Raw genomic sequence first — 23437 nt, 5'->3', positions numbered from 1 at the left:
TCCACTGAAGTTGGATCAGCTTGTAATTTGACTTTCTATTTTGATTTTGAGTATCATTCCAAATCTAGACCTCCATGAGATACTAATTTTGTTTTACCTTGATCGTTGTTTTGTTTTATTGTTCTCAACACATTTCACTATGTAATGAATAAATATTTGCAACTGGAATATCTAATTGTGATATCTAGGATGTGGTATTTGTGTTTTATTTTTTGAGCAGTGTATTGGTGTTTTTTTTTCATACAACCTGCTGGTTTTCTACGGTGGAAATTTTCAAGCACTTGGTAAGACTACGACCCATTTGTCTGACTTCTAAAGATCACCTTGTAATAAGCAACTCCTTTGAGTTGTCACCAAGACAAAAGTGGACAGCTCTTATTTTATTCCTGCTGCTCTCCTGAGTAATCCAGGATTTTTTTTCTTTAAATCACCATACGGTTACAGAAATATGGACCTTTTTACTTAGAGCTAATTTTATAAGGTTTTAAGACATACCCACATATTCTTTAGCCACATCTCCTTGACTGAGGCTATGAAAATTTGCACTAAATAAGAAGGACCCAATCTATGTAACTCCATATGCAATTGTAAAGAAGTGGTGCAGGCACTCACCGTCCCATTTATGTCCTTTATTTGGAAATCACATAAAAATAGCAAGGAAGTGTGAAGAGGAGACTCGACGGACGACGGCCGTTTTGTGCATCGGTATGCACTTCTATGGCATGTTTATAAAAAAAGCTACAAAAAGCAACATATTCAGGGGAGCAGCTGGAATAAAATAAAATAACTGGCCACTTTTGACCTGGGGCAGGTCCTCTTTAAGGCTATGTGCACATGTTGTGGATTTTGATGCGGATCCGCTGCGTTTTTGGACGAGCGGAATTGCATCAAATCCGCAGTGTAGTGCACAGCCAATGTCAGTCGATGGGAAATTCAGAATTGGTGTGCACATGCTTCAGAAAAATACGCCCATATTTTCAGCGTTTTATTTTGTGCAGCATGTCAATTCTTTTTGCGAATCTGCAGTGTTTCTGCAGCCATTGACTTCCATTGAGTCAGTCAAATCCACAGCAAAACCGCAGGTGTCAAAAGGTTTGTGGTTTTGCTGTGGAGTTGCGTGTGAGAAACGCTGCAAATAAGGAGGAGGTAGAGTGTGTGGACGGAGACTGTGTATGCGTTGAATATGTGCGTGTTTGTGTGTATCTGTGTCTGTCTGCAAGGTCTGCGGATGTGCACCCGGGTCTGTGTGTAGGCAGCCATCGTCTGATGGAACTACTAGTCCCATCCGACTATGTCTGCTACAGTGACCGCATTAGCCTATGATGGGACACTAGTAGTCCCATCATCCGGCTACTGTGTTGAATAGTAAAAAAAAAAAAAATTACATACAGTACATACTCACCAAACAGCTAATCCCCGACGCCCTCGATCGCCTGCAAAAAAAAAAAAAATAATAATAAGCCAACAGTATGCTCCCTGTTCTGATCTAATCCATTTAATAACGATTGTCCCACGACGATCTCCCGTGTAGAGCAGTCACATCGGGAGACGTGACTGTTCTACAGGGGCTCCGCTGTACAGTGACCGGAGGTGATCCTTCGCAGTGTATCCCTCCGCCGCCTAGAGGTCACCTGAGTTCTTTCACTTGCGGCACTGCTGCGTGAGAAAATTCTCACACCGCAGTACTGCCATAAAGTGAGAGCACGAACTCCGATGACTGTCCTACAACGATCTTTCCTATAGAACAATCATTATTAAATGGATTACATTGGAACAGGGAGTATTTGTGTTGGTTTATTTTATTTTTTTTTGCTGTAGAACGAGGGCATCACAGGAATTAGGCGTATAATATGGGAATCTGTGTTGTGCTTTATTTCATTAAAATACTTTATATTCTGGCTGCGTCTTTATTTAACTCCTTAACTATAGGATTAGTAAGCAGTGGGCTTGATGTCACCTTTACAATACAAAGGTGACATCAACCCCACAACTATTACCCCACTTGGCACCACTACAGGGCAAGTAAGGAAGAGAGAGGCTAAGTTTCTGAATTGGTGCATCTTAAAAATGCACCATTTCTGGTGTGGCTGAGAGCTGGTGTTTGTAGCAAAGGTGGGCCAATATCCATGGCCCCTGCTTAGGCTATTAATATCAGCCCTAAGCTGTCTGCATAGCCTTTTCTTGTTATTAATTATAGGGGGACCCCACGTCATTTTTTTTTTTTGGGGGGGGGGGCCCTATTTTTATAGCCAGTGAAGGCTTTTTATACAGCTGTGAGCTGATATTAATAGCCTTGGAAGATCCATGGGTATTACCCCCCTTCCCAGGCTATAAACATTGTCCCCCGGTCGCTGGCTTTTTGTGTTCTGGTTTTGAAAATTGTACGGGAGCTCACTCCATTTTTTTTCCCCCTTTTTTAAAATTAAAGAGATATTGCATTTAATACAGATTGTGTGTGTCTAGCTCTTTATGTACCATTTTGTTATGTTCATTACTAAACATCGGCCTTGGTATTTATCTATCTTTAGATATATCTATCTATCCATAGATATATCTATAGATAGAAAGATAGAGATATATCTATAGATAGTCACTTATATTTGATCTGTGTGTGTAAACATTATATTTGAACATGGTATGTGATGATATTATGGTTTTCAATGGAGCATGTAAAACAAGAGGTTGGACAAAAATGACATCACAATTTTATTTTTTTGTTAAATAATAGATCTTTATTTAGCTTACAAAACGCATACAAATCCGCATGAAAATCCGCATTAAAAACGCGTGGATTTTCAACTGCGGTTTCTGCCAAGAGAGGAAGAATCCACGCAGAAAATTCCACAAACAGGTCCGCAACGTGTGCACATACCCTAATTCAGCAGGTTAACCAATTATTTTAGTAAATATCTGTAAATAAGTATTTAGAACTAAAAACAAAGAACAGCCCTGCACACTCCCTAGAACAGAGGAGTGTCATTTTATTTGTAATTGATATGGAAAATCAATTAAACTCCTTCCAAAGTTTCCATCAACAAGCAACTAATTTGTATGCCAGCATTTCTTATTTTTCTGATCCATTTTCTTCCGCCTCTAGCTGTTAAATGGCGATGTTTCCATAGAATTAAATATATTCACCCTGATCTTTTTGTTGGAGCAGAGCCATGCTGTGAAGAACACATGTTTGTGTGTGCACAGCGCTGATTTTAAATACCTGGTGTTACACGAGACGGGTTTGTGCACATTTACCTGGTTTGGGTGGAAAATAAACATCTCCTCAATATTTCAAAGCTTTTGTGTAATGCAAGTTACTCCAAGATGTTTTCATTAAAAGGTGAGCGAGGTTTGTGGTGTCACAGCAAAGCCAGCCTTGCCCGAACCATTTTCTACATTTCTGGTAATATTGATTAGCCCGTTTACTGCAGTGGTTTCCTCCAGAGGACTGTTCATTAGTTTCAGCATGATAAACTGCCCGCATCATGCAATAATGGCTTCAGAGCAGAATAAAACTTGTGTTAATTACTCTTCTCTAAAAGTACTCGTGCCCAGAGACGACTTTCTGGTAACGCCTACTTCTTGGACTTGCAACAGAGATTAAAACTTTTTATTCAGCTCAGCAACCATTATTAATAATAATAATTTTATTTCTATAGCGCCAACATATACCACAGCACTTTACATTATAGAGGGGACTTGGACAGACAATAGAAATTACAGCATAGCAGTAATCACATAGATCAAAACAGATATCAAGAGGAATGAGGATCCTATTTGCAAGCTTACAATCTATGAGGAAAAAGGGGAGACACGAAATGTAGATGGTAACATTTGCTTTCATTGTTAGGACCAGCCATACGAATCGGGTGTTCCTGTAATGCTGCATGAACGAGTTAACAGTCTAAATATATAACTGTACAGACACAGAGGGCTATTAAATGCATAAAGCATGTGAGAACATGAAAGGAACCTGATTTTGTTAAAAAAATTTTGAATTACATGGATAGTTAGGTTAATGTGTTGAGACGTTAGGCCAGTCTGAGCAAATACGTTTTTAGGGCACGCTTAAAACTGGGGATTAATCGTATCAACCTGGGTACTGCATTCCAAAGAATTGGTGCAGCATGTGAAAAGTATTGGAGACTGGAGTGGGAGGTTCTGATTATTGAGGATGTTAACCTCAGGTCATTAGCAGAACGGAGGGCATGGGTAGGGTGGTAGGCTGAGACGATGGAGGAGATGTAGGATGGTTCTGTGCCATGGAGTGCTTTGTGGGTGAGGGTAATAAGTTTATGCTGAATTCTGGAGTGGATGGGTAACCAGTGTAATGCCTGGCACAAGGTAGAGGCATCGGTGTAACGGTTGGTGAGGAATATGATCCTGGCTGCAGCGTTCAAGACAGATTGGACACTATTCCATGATGTGGTCACTTTAACATGCTAAAAGTGTTAAAAGTCCTGTTTAAATGTTTGGTAAAGGATTTGCCAGCTTCAGGGTATGTGCACATTGTGTATACAGTTTTCAAGCAGCGAAAATCGTCTGGTGTAAAAGCTAAACACTTTCAGGAATTGCTTTTTTATTTTTCCATTCTATAGCATTTTTGGTTATTTTCTGAGCACACTTGTGACTTTTTTCCCCATGCATATTGACATTTTTTAAATTGTTCTTAGGGGTTTTTTTCCAGCTTTTTTCCTGTTTCTTTTTTAAATTCCATCAGACAATGAAAAGGTGCTAGTGTCTTTTTATTTTTTCAGCAAAAACCGAGAAATCAAGATGCCCCAGCGTCTTAGGAGCATCTTTTGAGTCTTCCCATTGTTCCTTCTATATAAAGTACTGAGCGCTTTTCCAGTGGAAAATGCTTGATGAATGGTACACTCACTGCTTTTAACTGCTTGTCATTTTTGGAAACGAGGAGAGTTTAAAAGACACTCCAAAGCCTGAACATACAGTATGAACTTCAAGTTGTGTTTACATATAAATGAATATGTTCATTCTTTTGAAGGTTTTCAGAGAGCCTTTTCAGTTTTGTTTTTTTTAAAGCAGATTGCCTTAGCAAGCTTTGCTGTTGTTTGGAAGGATGAATTTTGCACATGCCATGCACACTGGTAATTTTAGTCATTGATCCATGATGATTGTTGGGGCCTCATTGATCAGTACAGCCAGCACCCAGTCATCGAGTTAGGTAGAGTATGAATGAAGTGTGCAACCTTCAGATCTGTTCATTGTCTATCGGGCCAATATGTCTTCCTGTTGCTTTTAGCCTACTACAAGATGCTGCTTTTCTGCTTTTCAGTTCAGGTGCTATTATGAACACTGTTATTGTACGTGTTGAGTGCTTTCTGAATTTTAGTTTACATGCTTTGTTTTCTAGCTGGAACAATTTGAGAGCACCATTGGGTTCAAGTTGCCTAACCATCGTGCTGCCAAGAGATTGTGGAAAGTTTGCGTGGAGCATCATACATTTTACAGGTATTTTCAAGAGCAGGTTACCTTCAAGCTGGGGTACAGCATTGTTGCAGGAATTTCAAGCTACAGTTCAGCTAGATTTCTGAAAGACATGGTTGTGCCCAGCACTGTCATGACCATTTTGGGGTTGTTAGAATCCATATCGGAATACACTTTGTTAGGGCTGCCAGAGTACAGCATTGCACCTGATGCCACTGCTCACAAAGCTGTTTCCATAAGAAACTGTGGCAGCAGTTAATCCATCAGTCAGGGGTCGTAACTAGTAGAATTGGTTGTGTCTTAAGGGGAATGTATTACAGTGGGTGCCACGCAGTTTTTGCCCACACAGTAGACTACCACAACCCAGCCTAAATGCTTCCATGTTTGTTTTTCATCCCAAGTAGCAGCCAAAGCATGTATTGCTGCCAATGTCATGTCTTGTGAAATATTTAATAGATAATAGCTTATATGGCAGACTATGCATAATAAGGCTGTTGGACTACAAATATTGTGTATTGAAAGACCTCCTGGTAATCTGTTTACAAGCAGGTGGCATAGCATTGTGGGTATCCCGATTGCCTTCTGTTACCGCTTTTTTTTGTTTCTGTTGTATCCTGTTATGGATAACACCTGGGTACAGACAGCTGAAATTCATCTCTGTCCTTTACTAACAATGTATCAAACACATCCAATTCGACATGATCACTGATCTCAGTGATTGGTTGCAGTGGTCACAAGCTGTAGCTCTGATATCACCGATTCAACCATGTCAACAAATGCGGGAAGTAGCGATGGAGAGGCATGGGGTAATTTTTACCATTAAAGCCTTAGGAGAAAAAATAGTAAGGGTAAGTGCACACGTTGCGAATTCTGCTGCAGATTTTTCCACGCGGATTTTGCAAAATCCGCAGGTCAAAAGACCTGCGGTTTGATACCTGGTAATGGAGCAGGTGTAAAACCGCTGCGGAATCCGCACAAAGAATTGACATGCTGCGGATTAGAAACCACAGCAAATCTGCAGCATGTGCACTGCCGTTTTTTGTTTTTCATTTATAATGGTACTGTACACCGCAGCAGAAACTGCTGTGGATCCGCAGGGCCCAAACCGCTCCGAATCCGCAGCGTGTGCACATACCCTTACAAAGTGTTAATTAATATGTTGTGGAACTTTCAATATCTTACAGGTTGGTGGCTGCAGCAGTAATGTCACACCATGTCCCAGCACTGGCTCTCTGAGGCTTCCCCCAGTCCTTGTTGGTGTGAGATCACTGCTGCAGACATATGACTGGGGGAAGCCTCAGAGAGCCAGTGCTGGGACATGGTGTGACATCACTGCTGCAGACATATCAACATTGACGTGGGAAACTTCAGAAAGCTGGTGGCTGGGGCATGATATGGCTGCAGCAATGATGTAACACCATGTCCCAGCACTGGCTCTCTGAGGCTTCCCCCAGTCATTGTTGGTGTGACATCACTGGTGCAGCCATATCATATCCCAGCACCAGCTGTGTGAGGTCCCCCCCCTGTAATTTTTTATATGGCTGCAGCAATGATGTCACACCAACAATGACTGGGGGAAGCCTCAGAGAGCCAGTACTGGGACATGGTGTTACATCATTGCTGCAGCCATATCATGTCCCAGCCACCAGCTTTCTGAAGTTTCCCACGTCAATGTTGATATGTCTGCAGCAGTGATGTCACACCATGTCCCAGCACTGGCTCTCTGAGGCTTCCCCCAGTCATTGTTGGTGTGACATCATTGCTGCAGCCATATAAAAATTACAGGGGGGGACCTCACACAGCTGGTGCTGGGACATGATATGGCTGCACCAGTGATGTCACTCATACCAACAATGACTGGGTGAAACCTCAGAGAGCCAGTGCTGGGACATGGTGTTACATCAACAGCATTGGTTAAGTACATCCGATTCTGTAATTTTTACATATAGGGAGACTATGGATTAAAATATTCGATCACAGAACCCCCTTTAGGTTTTTCACACCCCCTGATTGAGATCATCTGTTTCAGGCACACCTATTGCAAACAAATTGCAAGTACATAAAAAATAAAACACACGGATATGCAATTCCCATAGACAAACATTGGTGGTGGTAGTAATTCTGCCTTTATTACAAGGCACTTTATGACACTTCTGCTCAGTTCGATCATCTCTGATTAGCTAGTAGTGCCTTTGAAGCCTCTGATTGCTGGAGTTTATTCTTCCCCAAAGTCTCGTTATACTGGGGCTCCAGACAACAATGTTTCTTCTAATTAGAGAAGTGGAATTATATTGCTTTGGAGCGAAGACCTTTGATAGTGCTCATATTGCTTTATCTTGACATTCCCGCAGGCTCTCCTCTACTGAACAGCCTCCTAAAGCCAGGTTCTTGACTCTGGGATCCAAGTTTCGGTACAGTGGTCGCACACAGGCGCAGACGCGAGAAGCGAGCACAAGGATAGACAGACCAGCTCCTTCTTTTGAACGTACAGCCAGCAAACGTATGTCCAGAAGTCTTGATGGAGGTAAAATACAGCGTGTGTTGGATCTAGTAAAGGGGACACATCAGCTAAAAAAGTGCCATTTACCTTTTAGATTTAGTGGCAGTCTGCAGGTTAATAGCATTTTAACATGTCTGTCAGGCTTACCAGAAGAATAGATCCAGTGAGAAAATGTATATTCTCTTTGTAGTGTCTCACTTTCCCATCATCAGGTAGTGCAGGAGCTGTTACTGTCCTCTGTCATTATACAGGGGTTATCACTGCCTCTGCACCATGATGGGCAGCCTGCTCTCCACACGTACGCTGCAAGCAGGCGTTCAGAGCAGCGTGTGTTAGTACAGACTGACCATTCAAACCAAGTACAGACACTCAGTGGACCCTTTGTGTGGCCAAAAGTTTAAGTGCCCCGTCCCACCTACTTGTTTAACATCTATCTCAGCCCTTCTCTGGCTCTATAAAGTGACAGCTGTCAATCACAGAAAAGAAGGGGCGGAGATGTAGGGAAAATAAGCAGCTAGGAAGGTACACATAAATGTTTGGTCGTACTATGGGTACACCGAGCACCTGTACTTGGTTTGAACACTCGTTCTGTGCTCAGAGACTCCCTTTAAGATGCATAGATAATGATAACCTGCTCACACTGTGTAGTCAGCGGTGACTGTATCCGCTCCCTGCACTTCCCCAATGACTGGAATGAGGGGCTGCAGAGCGAATATAACTTCATTTTCTCCCTTTAGCTGTTCTAGTAATTCGGTCAGACGTGTTTAAAATGCTATTTACCTGCAGATTACCCCCTATATCTTGAATATTTACCGTGTACTCTTGATCAAAATCCCACGTGTACGGCAGACATTGCTGCATTAATATCTATTGCTTGTAAAGGAATTGAATATTTTGTGTGGCCATTAGCAGCATGGAAATTAGCTGACCACTGATTCTTAGAGGCTTTTGTGTCTTAAGTTACCAATAGAAAGCCAGTCTTAATAAAAAGAAGCCATGCTTATTCCTGGGATATGCCCACATTGCAGTTCTTAAAGGAGTGGTCCGAAGGCAAAACCTTTTTCTCCTAACTCCCTATCTATTTGGTCCCATAATCTATGCTATTTTCTGATATACCTGGATTAATAATTCCCTACCATTCCCTCACTTACACTATCTAACAGCTTTTGTAATTTTATTTTCCTACTTCCAATCTGATGATGATTTAGCAGTATCACCAGTGCATGCTGAGATGCTCACACGAAGCATCATCAGGGGCCACACTCTGCAGTCCTGCGACAGCCTCTGCCCCCTCCCTGAAACCACATCATCGGGGGGGCACTGAAATAGTCCATTCCATTTAGTTGACTAATTTAAATTAAGTGACATTTTGCACTTTTGTGTAGAACTGTAAGTATTGGTGGTCATGTTTTTACTATTTCCTTATGTTACTTTTTATTGTTCCTTTTCTGACTCTGATATCATGGAAGTGTGTGTTATTTTACTTTTTTGTTACATCTGTAAATTGCAGCTGTAGAAGTGAAAGGAAAAAGTCTTCACGTTTCTTAAAATTCCACTGATTGGAGTGAAGCCGTTCACGGTAGGCAGCACAGAGGCTCCCAACTACAGTGGCTGCAGCACCGTGGCCTCACTGTCCTTAACATGGTCACGTAGGGCATGTGTTCAAGGGAAGTGGTCGCCATGCTTTCCCTTAGGAAATGCACTTGGTGAACATGAACCAGCAGTTTAGAAACGTTCCAGTGTACATGGAAGGGGACACAAGCCTGTTATTTTTTTATGTTGCCAAAAGCAATAATGAGCAAACTGGAATTGGCGCTTTTTATTATATCATTTGGCCAATCACAATGGACAAATGCATAAATCTTACCATGCAAGCTATTGACACTTACTTGATTGTCTGATTGTTTCTACTATGTTATCTTATCAAGTCATCAGAGGACAAAGCTGTCAGAGGATCTTCTGTGTCCTCATATCCACCTTCTTGTACTGTTTAAACCGCTCAGTTCAGATATCAAATGTATACCCCTTCACATTTTCTCTTGTATGAGTGGAAGTTATGATTCTCAAGATAACAGCAGGGAAATAATTTCTGCAATTGCCCTGGAATTTGGTCAACTTAATATAGACTGCAAACCAAAATGATTCTTCTCTGGGATATTGTTAGTGCAGTTCCCTAATATTCCAGGGTAGACCAGCTATTCCATATGACATAGCAGATCACCAAGCTTCACAGTACAAACTTGCATACATTATTAACTACATCTTAGACCTGATGAGGCTGATGTACTTTGAAAACTCCATATCAGGTTGACTGTATACTCCTTTTTTAAAATTGTTCCCACTTTGTTGTTAAAATGAGCAGTTTTAGTCCAGCAAGAGCTACTCATAAAATATATATTTTTTCATATAGGTTACTTGTTCGGTTATTTAGTAATGCATTTTTAAAGTAAGCAAACTAGCCCCATCTGGTGTCGTACAGTGTATATATATATATATATATATATATATATATATATATATATATATATATATATATATATATATATATATATATATTTATTGTGAAATCTGGTTATTGGTAATCTACACAGCATGTTGATTATGTGAACTTTGCTGCCGCCTGCTGGTCATTGCATGAAAGTAAGGGGTGATGGATTTTAGGGATGTCTCATAACAGATCTAGTCTCATTGAATCTGAACATCAAGCCAACAGCCTTTTTAGGGTATGTGCCTACGTTCAGTATTTTCCATCCGCATTTGTTCCACTCCTGGTCTTGGCTTACAATCAGAGGAGAAGCATAACAGAAACATGTCACCACTTCTGCATTTGTCACCCACTCATGAAATTTCATGGAACTCACCCCCAATAACACCCCCCCCCACTGCGACTGTTTAAGAGAACTGCAACATCACCCATCCAATTTTGTTAAAGGGACTCTGCACTGAACGACTGTTCAAACCAAGTAGAGGCGCTCAGTGCTTCATGGCGGCCAATCCTTTATATACACCACCTTACCGGCTTCTTTTCCATCCGTCTCCTCCCTTCCCTGTGTATATGAAGCCTGAGCTGTAAATCACATGGGTGTGGAGATGGAGGAACAGCGAGCAGATGGGAAGGTGTACTTGAATGATTGGCCCCGCCATGAAGCAGTGAGACTTTGAACAGTCCTCCTGTGCTGACAGTCCCTTAACCCTTTTAGGCTGTGTGCACACGCTGCGGATTCCGCTGCGTTTCCGCTGCGTTTCCGCAGCGGTTTTGGCCGCTGCGGACACGCAGCAGTTTTAGCTGCGGTGTACAGTACCATTCATTTGAATGGGAAAAAAAAAACGCTGTGCCGACGCTGCGGAAAAAACCGCGCGGATTTGCTGCGGTTTTGAATCCGCAGAATTGCAAGTCAATTCTTTCTGCGGAAACCGCTGCGGGTTCCTATCTCCACCATTGTGGAGATAGTGAATCCGCAGGACCAAACCGCAGATAATCCGCAGGTCTTCGGACCTGCGGATTATCTGCGGTTTTTTGCAAAATCCGTGCGGATTAATCCGCAGCGGATTCCGCAGCGTGTGCACGTACCCTGCAGGATAGTGATGTGGGCATTGTCAATCTTTTCCACTCTGTGGCCCAAAGCCGTGCAATCCTTGGGCACAGCCTCTCACGCTGTTGTGTACCTCCTCAGGAGGCTGTTGGAATGGCTCACAGGTGAGACTTCATTTCTAGGTTACTTCTGGCTCAGAGTCCGATGGTTGCAGGAGAATTCTGTTGAAGTGATTAGGTTGAGATGTGGAGAGAAATGGGAAGGATTGGAGTCCTATTTTCCTCCTCGGGCCAGTAAACCTTTGTGGGGTTCTTTTGGATATCAACCATTTTAAGGCGCTTGCAGAGTAGATCAGTTTAATGGCAAAATTGAGACTGGGATGTACAGGAGCTTACTCTGTCACAGCAGAGCATTCACTTAAAGGGGTGGACTCACCATAACAAGATATCACCTATCGGCAAGATAAGTGATCCCTAGTAAGTGGCTCTGGAGTCTTCAGTGTGATCACGCGTGCTCTCCATTCATTATCTATAGGAAGGACAAGTGGAGCCCATTGCAGGACCTGTGATAGGATTGGTGATGAATGGTTATGGTGGGTCATTATGCTACTGCATGGTAATGCAAACTGTGTCAAGACCGTACTATGCCTCGTTAAGGGCAGAACATGTGCTTTTGGCTTGGAATATCTGCATGGTTTTACTGTTTAAACATTACTTCCTGCTTTTATTGATACTACAACATTTATTTTATTTTCTGTTTTGCATTCTTGGAATATTCAGTGGCGTGTGCTTGTATTACTTCTTGCTCAAAATTCAGTAAATAAAAAAACTATATAAAATGCCAACATTATGACTTTTATTATAAAGAAAGTATTTTTTGTTGCAGATGGGGTAGTTGCACTGTATATTATAATAATAATAAAAACAAAAAACACTTATGTGATTTATGTAATTTGTTTCTTGGTGTGCACTTCACAGCTATGTTTAATGTCATTTGTGACCTCAGCAATTTCTCGAAAGGGCCAATTATGGACCTAGTCTCTACAAATCTGCCAAGCCTTCTTTCCTGTATACCTTTATTTTATTTGCGGTGTCTATTCTGCTTTTTCCCAGCTCCGATTGGGAGCATCACAGATCAGAGCCTTCTGAGGGATGCATCTGTTTCCATCGGAGACAGCGGGGTGGACGGTTTAATGTCCGGATCAATAGCTACAACTCGCGAAGCCCGGGATGGAATATCGGCACCTGGTGCTCCATCAGTATTCCCGAACGACACCAAGGTAAGGGTAACACAGAGCTGCGGAATTAGTTTGGTGTGCTGGGCGTCTGTGCCATGGGTGCCGGGTGGTAACGTCTGCTTCTTGTGCCTGTTTGCTCTGGCTGTATACATTGTACACAATCATTGTTGTAGAACTGCAGGGAAACATACACAGACATATATGCAATCAATGTGCTTTTCTTTATTTTGACTAAAGGGCATGTCACACTAAGAGATATCGCTAGCAATATCGCTATAACTAGTGACGTTATAGCGATATTGCTAGCGATATCGCTATGTCTGATACTTACCTACGACCCGCTCCCCCGCTGGTTATCGCTGATTGCGCGAGAACGTTCAGGACTGTTTCTCGTCGTCAGCTTCCTGTGACGCTTCCTGCTGTGAGGACGAGCGACGCGTGGAGCCGGGCGGGAGGACGCAGGATCGCCTGGTGTGACAGGTAAGTAGCGATCCCCGTCCCCAGCGATGTCGCTAGTGAGATCTTCCTGTGTGGCAGCTCACTAGCGACTACTTAGCGATTCACCAGCGATCCTGACCGCGTCATATCGCTGGTACATCGCTAAGTGTGACAGTACCTTAAGTCTTGTGAAATTGGGAAAGCTAGTTGTTTGTTCTGCACTAATACGACTACTGGCACACACATATATTTTACATTTTTCTAAATATTTTAAAGTTGAACTTAACTAATGACCAAGTGCTCATTTTATCATGAGTTAATCCACTCCTTCACAAAACAAGCAAAAAACTGAAGTGAAATGGTTATCAGATCTAAAGGCGATCTCTGAGAACATTCAGTTGTGGATTTCTACTGCAAGTGACAATGCTGCCGCCTTGCGTAAAAGCTGTCTGAACACATGCTCTCCGTGCCTTTAGGGGTCCCTGTGCTGCCCACGGGGCTCCGGTGACATGATTACCTGGCCATTATCTAGGCTTTTCCCTTTCCTCTTACCAAGTAGTGAATTATACATGTAATATTAAAGGTTAGCTGAGAACATATCAATTGTTATGGCAGCTGTATCCATGTTTTCTTAAAGTCTGATCTCGCCCTCCCCGCTCCTGCCTGCATCAATGTGTTGTAATCCTGGCTTGTTGCTCTGTCTCTCGCATGCTAATTATACTGTGTGTTCCGATAATAGCAATCATTGTTTTCAGGTAGAAAACTGCTCTCTAGCTAAAGGCCATAGTACAAGGTGGTATTTTCTCCAGCCCCCGAATACGAGAACCCATTCTAAATGGGATCTCTAGAATAAAGGCCCCCCCGAGTGCTACGCCCGCAGTATAGATTGTGGCATGTGTATACCGTATATTGGCCCGGTACTCTATTGGGAGAATTGTTTTCTGATTGCAGCGTTCTATATAAACTTGTTACTAACGTTTTTCTATTGTTCTTTCTTTCTCTGTTCCTATTGCGTACACACTTTTTCACGTTTTCTTTTCTACACGATTGCATTTGAATACACACCCATATCCACCTGCTTGCCGCTGGCGTTGTTGGATTAGCTCAGTCATCCATTATCACAGTCACCCATCCACTGCAGTCATGCCATCACCGCCAACCTGCCATCCATCCCTGAGATGGACTTGCCTTCAGTTATTTCTGATGATGATGATGACACAGTGGAGGAACAGCATGAATTATCCTCTAGTGATGATGGCTTACATTATAAGGACTGTGTTACCAAGGAAGTGACACCAATTCACAATGATTTGCTATCAAAACTCCTGGACTCTACCACTGATGCAGGCAGCCATTTTTCTCCACTAGCCGTTTACAATAGCCATCTGTCCGTAAAATATAAGGCCGTGGAATGTGGCTTCTTTTCATTCAGCTTTTGCAGAATCTTCTCTTTGAAGTTCCCTTCCTTGCTTGATGAGGATGGATACATTAGTTTCCCCAGTCTCCCAGAAGTTTGTGTGTCTTTCCTGCCATCACATCTGCAGCGCTACGTTCCTCTTACCTCCCCGTCCTTCATCCCATCCCTCGTCCTCATATTTGTGCTGCTCTTTTCAGCCTCTCAGTCTGTCCCATTTTCATTGCTCCTTTCCCTTCCTCTTGCTCTGTCTCTCTGCTACCTGGAGCCTAAGACGAATCCATTGGGCTCTTTTTCTGACCCTGAGCTGAATGAGAAAGCAGGGGAAGAGGTGTGTAACACTATTATGGCTGCCACTTGCATCTAGTTTTCACGTCTGTATGTTATTTTTCAGTCTAGAAAAATATTGAACCACTGAAATGGAAAAAAAAAATGTAATTTTTATCTAGTATGTACTAGAAAATGTGTATGTGGCCAGGACACAGTTGTTTAATATGGGGGTAACCTGTTCTCTAAGCAGAGCGCAATAATTGCATAAATGAAGAATTTTTACTTTTTATTCTTGTGATGCTAGAATACGACAGTCGCTCTTTGTATGGGTATATATGTGTTTGATTTACATTTCACTCACCTTTCACATATTATAAGTCACATTCTTCCAGAATTGACCTGAACGGGTTTTGTCTGTATCTTTTATGTCCCTAGATTGCCACCTTTGTCCTATTCTGTAGTTAAATAGCTTTCCGACATGTACTTTTGATTGTTTTTGCTGCATTATTTCTCAGTAGGACTATGCACACGTTTAGGGCAGATTTATCAAGTGTCCCTGTTACCCAAAGGACCCATTCACAACTTGGCTTTCTTTTTGCCAGAGCAGTTTATGAAATGTAAGTTGCCCTGTGATTGGTTGGTATGTGCTGCAAAGCTAATTTTGCTTTCATACTTTAAAGGGAATCTGTCACCCTTTTTTTCAACTATTAGCTGCCGGCACTGACATCAGGGGCTTATCTACAGCATTCTGTAATGCAGTAGATAAGACCCAGATGTAACCTGAAAGATAAGAAAAACAAGTTAGATTTTACTCACCCTGGTGTCTGGTCGGCGCCTCCCATCTTCATACGATGACGTCCTCTTCTTTCCTTCCTGTCGTGGCTCCGGCGCAGGCGCACTGCTCTGCCCTATTGAGGGCAGCGCAGAATACTGCAATGCACAGGCGCCGGACCTCTTTGACCTCTCCCGGCGCCTGCGCAATGCAGGACTCTGCTCTGCCCTCAACAGGGCAGAGCAGTGCTCCTGTGCAGGAGCCACGACAGGAAGAAAAGAAGAGGACGGCATCGTATGAAGATGGAAGGCGCTGGACCGCGACACCCATTGGACCGGACCGCCCCCCCGGGTGAGTATAATCTAACGTGTTTTTCTTATCTTTCAGGTTACATCGGGGGCTTATCTACAGCATTACAGAATGCTGTAGATAAGCCCCTGATGTTGGTGCCGGCAGCAAATAGTCGAAAAAAAGGGTGACAGATTCCCTTTATTAAATGAGGCCCATTGTGTGTAATTGACCCATCTTGCGTTATGGAGGTGGCGCTGCTCGCCAGTAGAGTAACGGCTCTGTTACATTACACTATTTGCGGCATTAAACAACTGTCTAACTACATGTTTTCCAATCTGCGGTCAATTGATAGTCTCTACAGACTGGACAACCGCACATGCATTGCACACCGAACAATCAGTCATAGATCTATGCATATAGGGTGTCTCTGTTCTAGGCAGCACATGTGCTACCGAGAACTATAGTTTGATATTTTTTTTTTTTTTTTTATAGTTATTCTAAAGATTGTTCAACCTGATGAACATTCATGGGGTGATTGTCAGCCTGTTTACACTGCATGATTAGCAGGCAATGAGCTTTCCTACACGTCTGCTCCCTAAACACAACCATTCAGGCTTAATTGATGTTTCAGAGACTGGAATATTTTATCACAGGCCTTATTCTAGTGTTAACACTTGTTTCCCATAAAATACTTTTATTCTAAGGCACCTAATATTCTGCCTTGTGCCCTTTCTCTATTAGCTCTACTGGAAATGTATGCAGAACTTGACAACTGTTTTCCACTGTGCCCCTTGTCCATAAATTGTGTTCCCTGCAGACTGACATTATCCAGTGTGTTCCAACAGTGACAAATTCTGTAGGGAATAATTTCATTTTTAGAACGATAAAAATGCTTTGTTGATGTAACAAAACAAATGAACATAAATTGTCAGACGGGTATGACAATCAGACATCCTAAAAACATGGAAAACGCAGGACAGATGGCTGTTTCTGATCAGGAGGCAAAAGCATGACCACCGGAGAAATACACTGCCACATCTTATACGCAGACCAGAAAGGAGTGTTTATTTACCTCCAATATCCGAGAATGGCCAACATCAGCACATGTTAATGTCTTACATACAGTGCCTTGCGAAAGTATTCAGCCCCCTGGAACTTTTCAACCTTTCCCCACATATCATGCTTCAAACATAAAGATACCAAATGTAAATTTTTGGTGAAGAATCAACAAGTGGGACACAATTGTGAAGTTGAACAAAATGTATTGGTTATTTTAAATTTTTGTGGAAATTAAAAAACTGAAAAGTGGGGCGTGCGATATTATTCGGCCCCTTTACTTTCAGTGCAGCAAACTCACTCCAGAAGTTCATTGTGGATCTCTGAATGATCCAATGTTGTCCTAAATGAGTAATGATGATAAATATAATCCACCTGTGTGTAATCAAGTCTCCGTATAAATGCACCTGCTCTGTGATAGTCTCAGGGTTCTGTTTGAAGTGCAGAGAGCAATATGAAGACCGAGGAACACAACAGGCAGGTCCGTGATACTGTTGTGGAGAAGTTTAAAACCGGATTTTGATACAAAATGATTTCCAAAACTTTAAATATCCCAAGGAGCACTCTGCAAGGGATCATATTGAAATTGAAGGAGTATCATACCACTGCAAATCTACCAAGACCCAGCCGTCCCTCTAAACTTTCATCTCAAACAAGGAGAAGACTGATCAGAGATGCAGCTAAGAGGCCCATCATCACTCTGGATGAACTACAGAGATCTACAGCTGAGGTGGGACAGTCTGTCCATAGGACAACAGTCAGTCGTACACTGCACAAATCTGGCCTTTATGGAAGAGTGGCAAGAAGAAAGCCATTTCTCAAAGATATCCATAAAAAGTGTCATTTAAAGTTTGCAGCAAGCCACCTGGGAGACACACCAAACATGTGGAAGAAGGTGCTCTGGTCAGATAAAACCAAAATCGGACATTTTGGCAACAATGCCAAACGATATGTTTGGCGTAAAGGCAACACAGCTCATCATCCTGAACACGCCATCCCCACTGTCAAACATGGTGGTGGCAGCATCATGGTTTTGGCCTACTTTTCTTCATCAGAGATATAGAAGATGGTTAAAATTGATGGGAAGATGGATGGAGCCAAATACAGGACCATTCTTGAAGGAAACCTGTTGGAGTCTGCAAAAGACCTGAGACTGGGACGGAGATTTGTCTTCCAACAAGACAATGATCCCAAACATAAAGCAAAATCTACAATGGAATGGTTCACAAATAAACGTATCCAGGTGTTAGAATGGCCAAGTCAAAGTCCAGACCTGAATGCAATCGAGAATCTGGAAAGAGCTGAAAACTGCTGTTCACAAACGATCTCCATCAAACCTCACTGAGCTTGAGCTGTTTGCCAAGGAAGAATGGGCAAGAATTTCAGTCTCTCGATGTACAAAACTGATATACCCCAAGCAACTTGCAGCTGTAAGTGCAACAAAAGGTGGCGCAACAAAGTGTTAAGTTAAAGGGGGCTGAATAATATTGCATGCCCCACTTTTCAGTTTTTGAATTTCCACAAAAATTTAAAATAACCAATAAATTTCGTTCAACTTCACAACTGTGTCCCACTTGTTGATTCTTCAACAAAAATTTACATTTGGTATCTTTATGTTTGAAGCATAATATGTGGGAAAAGGCTGAAAATTTCCAGGGGGCCGAATACTTTCACAAAGCACTGTACATAGAATGACCATTTGTAATGTCCAGTGTGAGGGGCACCGAGCCGAGGCTCGCACACGGCGTCATACCGGTCTGGGATTTCTCCATGTAGATATTTTAATTTCTTATTATATGTTAAGTGTAGTTATGGAACATATCCACTGAACAAGAGCCGCTATATGTTCACTCATCCATAATCACGCAATTAATTTTCTCATCTGACTTTACAAGGAGAATGAGATCATCCAGGAGTCCATTTCTTTCCAGGAGGAATAATAGAGGAATAGCATGTTGCAAATTTCTAAAGAGATGCTCCAGAACAGTTGTTAAATGAAGGATAAAATTACACTCAAAATTGAAATTGCAGAAGAAAAAGCTCTGGAATTATAGGAACTACAGGATGGATAGACATGGCTATGTTATGCAAATGATGAAAATTGGAAACAATACTTTCAAAACCTCTCAGTTTCCTCAGTATTGAATATAAGCGCCACGTGCAGAAATACACGTTCTTGCATGCTATTAAAGAAGCACTCCCACTACTTGTTTTATATTCATGAAATGTGTGTATGTGCATGTAATGTAGTGTGAGTGTATTAATATACTGTCCTATCGGCGCTTTCGCCGGTGTCCAGAGCCATCCATCGCAGTGATGTCACCGCAATTGCAACTAGCCAGATCACTCTATGCATGAGCCGGAAGTCTCTTTTACAAAATGAAAGTTTATGGCACCTCGTTCTGACGCTCCATACACTTGCATTGTAAAAGTCCCTTCCAGGTCACGCAGAGTGGTGACGTCAGTCAGGAGCAAAGAACGGCGCTGGACACCGGAGAGAGCGGCAGTAGGTGAGTATATTAATACTCACACTACATGCAGATACGCATATAATGAATGAAAAGCTTAGTGGGACTGCTTCTTTAATGTCGGATTCATGGAAGATAAAATTACATTTTCCAACATGATAGCATCAGTTTGTACGTTGCTCGTGCTCCTGCATGGCCTACAACAACTTGTCATTGGTCGACAATTGGGAGCTGCCAACCAGTTATTCTGATTTGCGTGCCCAAGTGCATTCAGCATGGCAGAACATTCCTGAAACAACCATTAGTAATCTCATTGATGTGGTGTGGTGCTGATGCTCAATGCTAAATAAATCCAGTTGTTTTGAAAATGTTTTTGTATTTTTTCATAATTTGCATATTATTTACCGGTCTATCAATCCTGTTATCTCCATAATTCCATGGCTTTTCCTTCTCAGTGTTGTAGTGTCATTGTTGGGGAGTGCATTTAGTAGAACAGACCTGACTGTAGAGCTGGGGTTGGGTAGCCATGCTTTCCTCCTGATCTGACACCAGCTGTCTACAGAAACACTGGCATACTTGGCAGCATAGGTAACATTAGAGGACAATAAATGTAGATATGCCGATACATGAGGTCAATAGGAAACTATTAATGGTGAAAGTGGACTTTTCAGAAATGTAGTAGGCTAGAGTGACATGAAAGGGCTGGAGTTATTAGCGCTCATGTGTAGGTAACCTCCAGATCTGCCTAATTCATCTCCACCACAAAGTAGGTGAACAAACTGATATTTCTCCTTGACCATCGTAAACTGCCGTACACTCTCATTAGCCTGAACTAATAATTATTTTCTCACTTTTGGTGACGTAATACGCTTTGCTCTAGCCGGAAAATGAAGAGGATGAACCTCCGGTACCACAGGTGTAGATTGCTGCTCTTGTATATTTGTGCCTGCAAACCATGTCTTGTCAGCCGTGTATGTGATGGAATGTGGCAACCCCCTTGTTAGTTTTGGGATCCTAGTTGGATTGATCATTCATGGACATGTTCCTATAGGATATAAATTTAGCTGGCATTATACAGACAATGACCTTCAGCAGCCTTATTGTGTCTGCAGCTTAATTGTCAGTCCAACTACTCATACCAAATCCTGCTTGTTTGTTTGGCTTTATATATATATATATATTTTTTTTTTTTTCCGTTTTTTTAATTTTAATTTCACAGAGCAAGTCCTTGAGAATGCAAGGAGAAAATATTTATGTGAGGCATAGCAATTTAATGTTGGAGGTTTGTATGAAAACAACCCGTCCATCTGATCTGCCACTGCTGCAAGGGTGGGGCGGCTCCATGCAAGCTTCTGCTCAGGACACGGTGCATGACATGCATGACCGGTGGGGTGGGAGAAGCCTGCATGTTGTGACTTCAGGTGTAAACTTCTCTCAGGTGGTCCATGGAAAGTTCTATGTGTTCATCACTGCTATGCAATGTATATATCACTGGTGAAAGGTGACCACATTAGCAGCCAATATATTAAATTAAAGGTGGAATATAGCCCAAGGGCTAATCAGCCCTATATAGTTTATTTGTTCTCATATTGTTTGCCTGTGGTTATGTCACATTTCCACTGTTCTAACCAAACTAATCATTCATGTTGCTTTCTGCAGCTTTTTTTTTAATAAGCTGTTTCTTGAAGACCATTTCAAGTATCAAAGATTTGCTCTGACTTTCTATACTTTTTGATGAATGATTCATTTCATTATTCCCGTTATTAACGTAAAGTTACATTTATGCATTTGTCAAAAGTCGGAGTTTTTACTTTGATAATGATTTAACAACCTTCTATGTAAAGTTAAATGTCTGACCGGTCTTGGGCACGCACTCTTCAATTCATCAAACCAATTTCAAATTCTCCGAGCAGTAATCTCTGTGCTAAGCCGCATATTTTTTAACAGTTGTGCTGGGATACTGCTTCATTTTAATTTGTGAAAAAAGATTCTTAATCAGATCTATCATTACAATATGTACCGTAATCTATAATGGGAAAACCGAAAACTGATTTGTTTTAAATCTAGATTTATCAGACCTCATGCAGCTCTATCATATCGGCTACATGTGGATCAGCTCGGGATTTTTGCTTATGTGTAGCTTTTAGTGCTTCAGAACGGGCCAAACATTTTGTCTTTTTACTGCTTTTTTCCCCACTTTAAAAATGGCTAACTTGTTTTCCATCAAATTTGAGTTCTTGTAGAGTTTTGTGTTTTTTTGTTTTTATTTTTACATAATCCATTAATAGGATCTGGATAAATCACAAGATGAGATTTTGAGACATCAGGCTAGCATTAGTGAGCTCAAGCGCACTTTCATGGAGTCTACACCTGAGCCACGTCCCAACGAGTGGGAAAAACGATGTATCACTCCGTTACCTCTGCAGACACACGGGGTATGTCACAGATTTATCTCGTGCATGCATCGTGATATTTAGTGGTTTTAAGTTACTTTTTGTGGGTCTGTCTGAGTAGTTTGATAATGGATAATGAGTTCATTGAAGTTTAAATGTTACAAAAAAGACAGTCTTTCGGGTAGGTTCACAATACTGATTTTTCCATATCCGATTATTCTGATCAGACTTTGATCAGGGTGGCATCGATTTTTCTCAGACATGGAGGGAAAGAAAAAATAAAGTTTCTTCACCTTCTCCATTCTGTCAGTCCATGAAAATCAGACCACACTTTAGATGTCATCTGAGTGAGATCCATTTTTCTCATTGACCCATTGACTCCAATTGCCGATTTTGATACGACACTTTTCTCTAAATCAGACATCTTCAATTTTTTTTTTCTGTGAACTATCGCCACATAAAATATCTTAAGTACGAATGGTATCAGTGAAAACCACAGAAAAAAATTTTGACTCCAAAATTCACTAAGATTATTCTTTTCCTTGTGTTCAATTAATTTCTTACTGCTTGATCATTAATACCAGTATTTGTTTTCTGCTAATTGTTCCCTAAGTTATGATATAATGTAATATTTAATTCCAGCTTTCCTTTTAGTATCGACTATACACAGTGTGATTGAGTAGAGATTATAGTGATTTACAATGTTCGCATGGGAATTTGTAATCTAACACTAATGTAAGAGATAAAGCAGTGACTGGAGTGGTTCTATATTTGATAAAGAATTACGGTAATCAAAGTCAAAATTTAACATTTTTTCCAGTCAAAGGCAAGACATGAGTGGTAAGGTGATTATGCTATTAAATTTAGGGGTTAAGAAGCGTACTTATCTAATTGGTGGCCTGATCATCTATGGGCCTCCTGACTGTAAAAATGTCTGTAAATTGTTACTTGAATGTACTGTAAAGCTATCCCTTTTGCTTTTTAAGTGATTAGGACACCACTGTCTCTTCTGCACATGCCGCAGGAGCTTGGTAAAAATCTGTACACTGTATGGGCTGCATTGTCCGGTTTGCCATTTTAAAACAAATATGACCTGTACAGCACCGATTGATTGTATGGTTTATTTTTTTAACGCGGGAGCTACAATATCTGTCCTCAACTAAAATTGTCTTAACAGTGTAGAAGTGCTTCTTTTTAAAAAAGATCCTGGAAAAACAAACTTTTAAAATATCTTATTATTATTCTTGTATAGTTCCATCATATTCCGCAGCTCTTTACAGATACTATCAGTGCTGTCCCCATTGGGACTCACAATCTAAATTCCGTATCGGAATGTGTTTGGGGTGTGGGAGAAAATCGTAGAACCTGAAGGAAGCCCACACAAACATGGAGAGAACATATAAGTTCCTTGTAGATGTCCATGGTGGGATTTGAACCCAGGACCCCAGCGCTGCAAAGTGCAGCTAGACTCCACAGAACAGTGGTCAGCACTTCTTCAGTAACTGTGTGACTGCTGACTTGTACTGTGCACACAGACAGCCATATAGTGTATGCTGTGTGACTGGGGCACTCGCCGTACAAGTAAGTAGTCAGTCATGGTTTCAGAAGTGCTCACTACACATT

General features: G+C 41.5%; 1 protein-coding gene across 13 annotated transcripts in view; it reads left to right on the top strand.

Moving 5' to 3' along the window:
• The window catches only part of EPB41L2 (erythrocyte membrane protein band 4.1 like 2), a 178060-nt gene that overhangs the window by 123483 nt on the left and 31140 nt on the right, over positions 1-23437 (top strand). For 7 of the 13 annotated variants that reach the window (XM_073575800.1, XM_073575799.1, XM_073575801.1 and 4 more), the window contains exons 10-15: positions 5369-5466; positions 7794-7966; positions 12588-12754; positions 14254-14895; positions 20302-20337; positions 21710-21856. In XM_073575800.1, the coding sequence (XP_073431901.1) occupies positions 5369-5466; positions 7794-7966; positions 12588-12754; positions 14254-14895; positions 20302-20337; positions 21710-21856 (1263 nt within the window). Of the gene's footprint in view, positions 1-5368; positions 5467-7793; positions 7967-12587; positions 12755-14253; positions 14896-20301; positions 20338-20640; positions 20704-21709; positions 21857-23437 lie in introns of all 13 variants that reach the window. The other 6 variants (XM_073575805.1, XM_073575809.1, XM_073575810.1 and 3 more) reach the window with 4 other exon arrangements.

The sequence above is a fragment of the Dendrobates tinctorius genome, unplaced genomic scaffold, assembly GCF_039654945.1.
Source record: "Dendrobates tinctorius isolate UK_male_01 unplaced genomic scaffold, ASM3965494v1 ptg000046l, whole genome shotgun sequence".
In the NCBI taxonomy this organism is placed as follows: Eukaryota; Metazoa; Chordata; class Amphibia; order Anura; family Dendrobatidae; genus Dendrobates; species Dendrobates tinctorius.
Note: the sequence above shows the minus strand (reverse complement) of the source record. Positions and strands in the feature narration are given on the sequence as shown.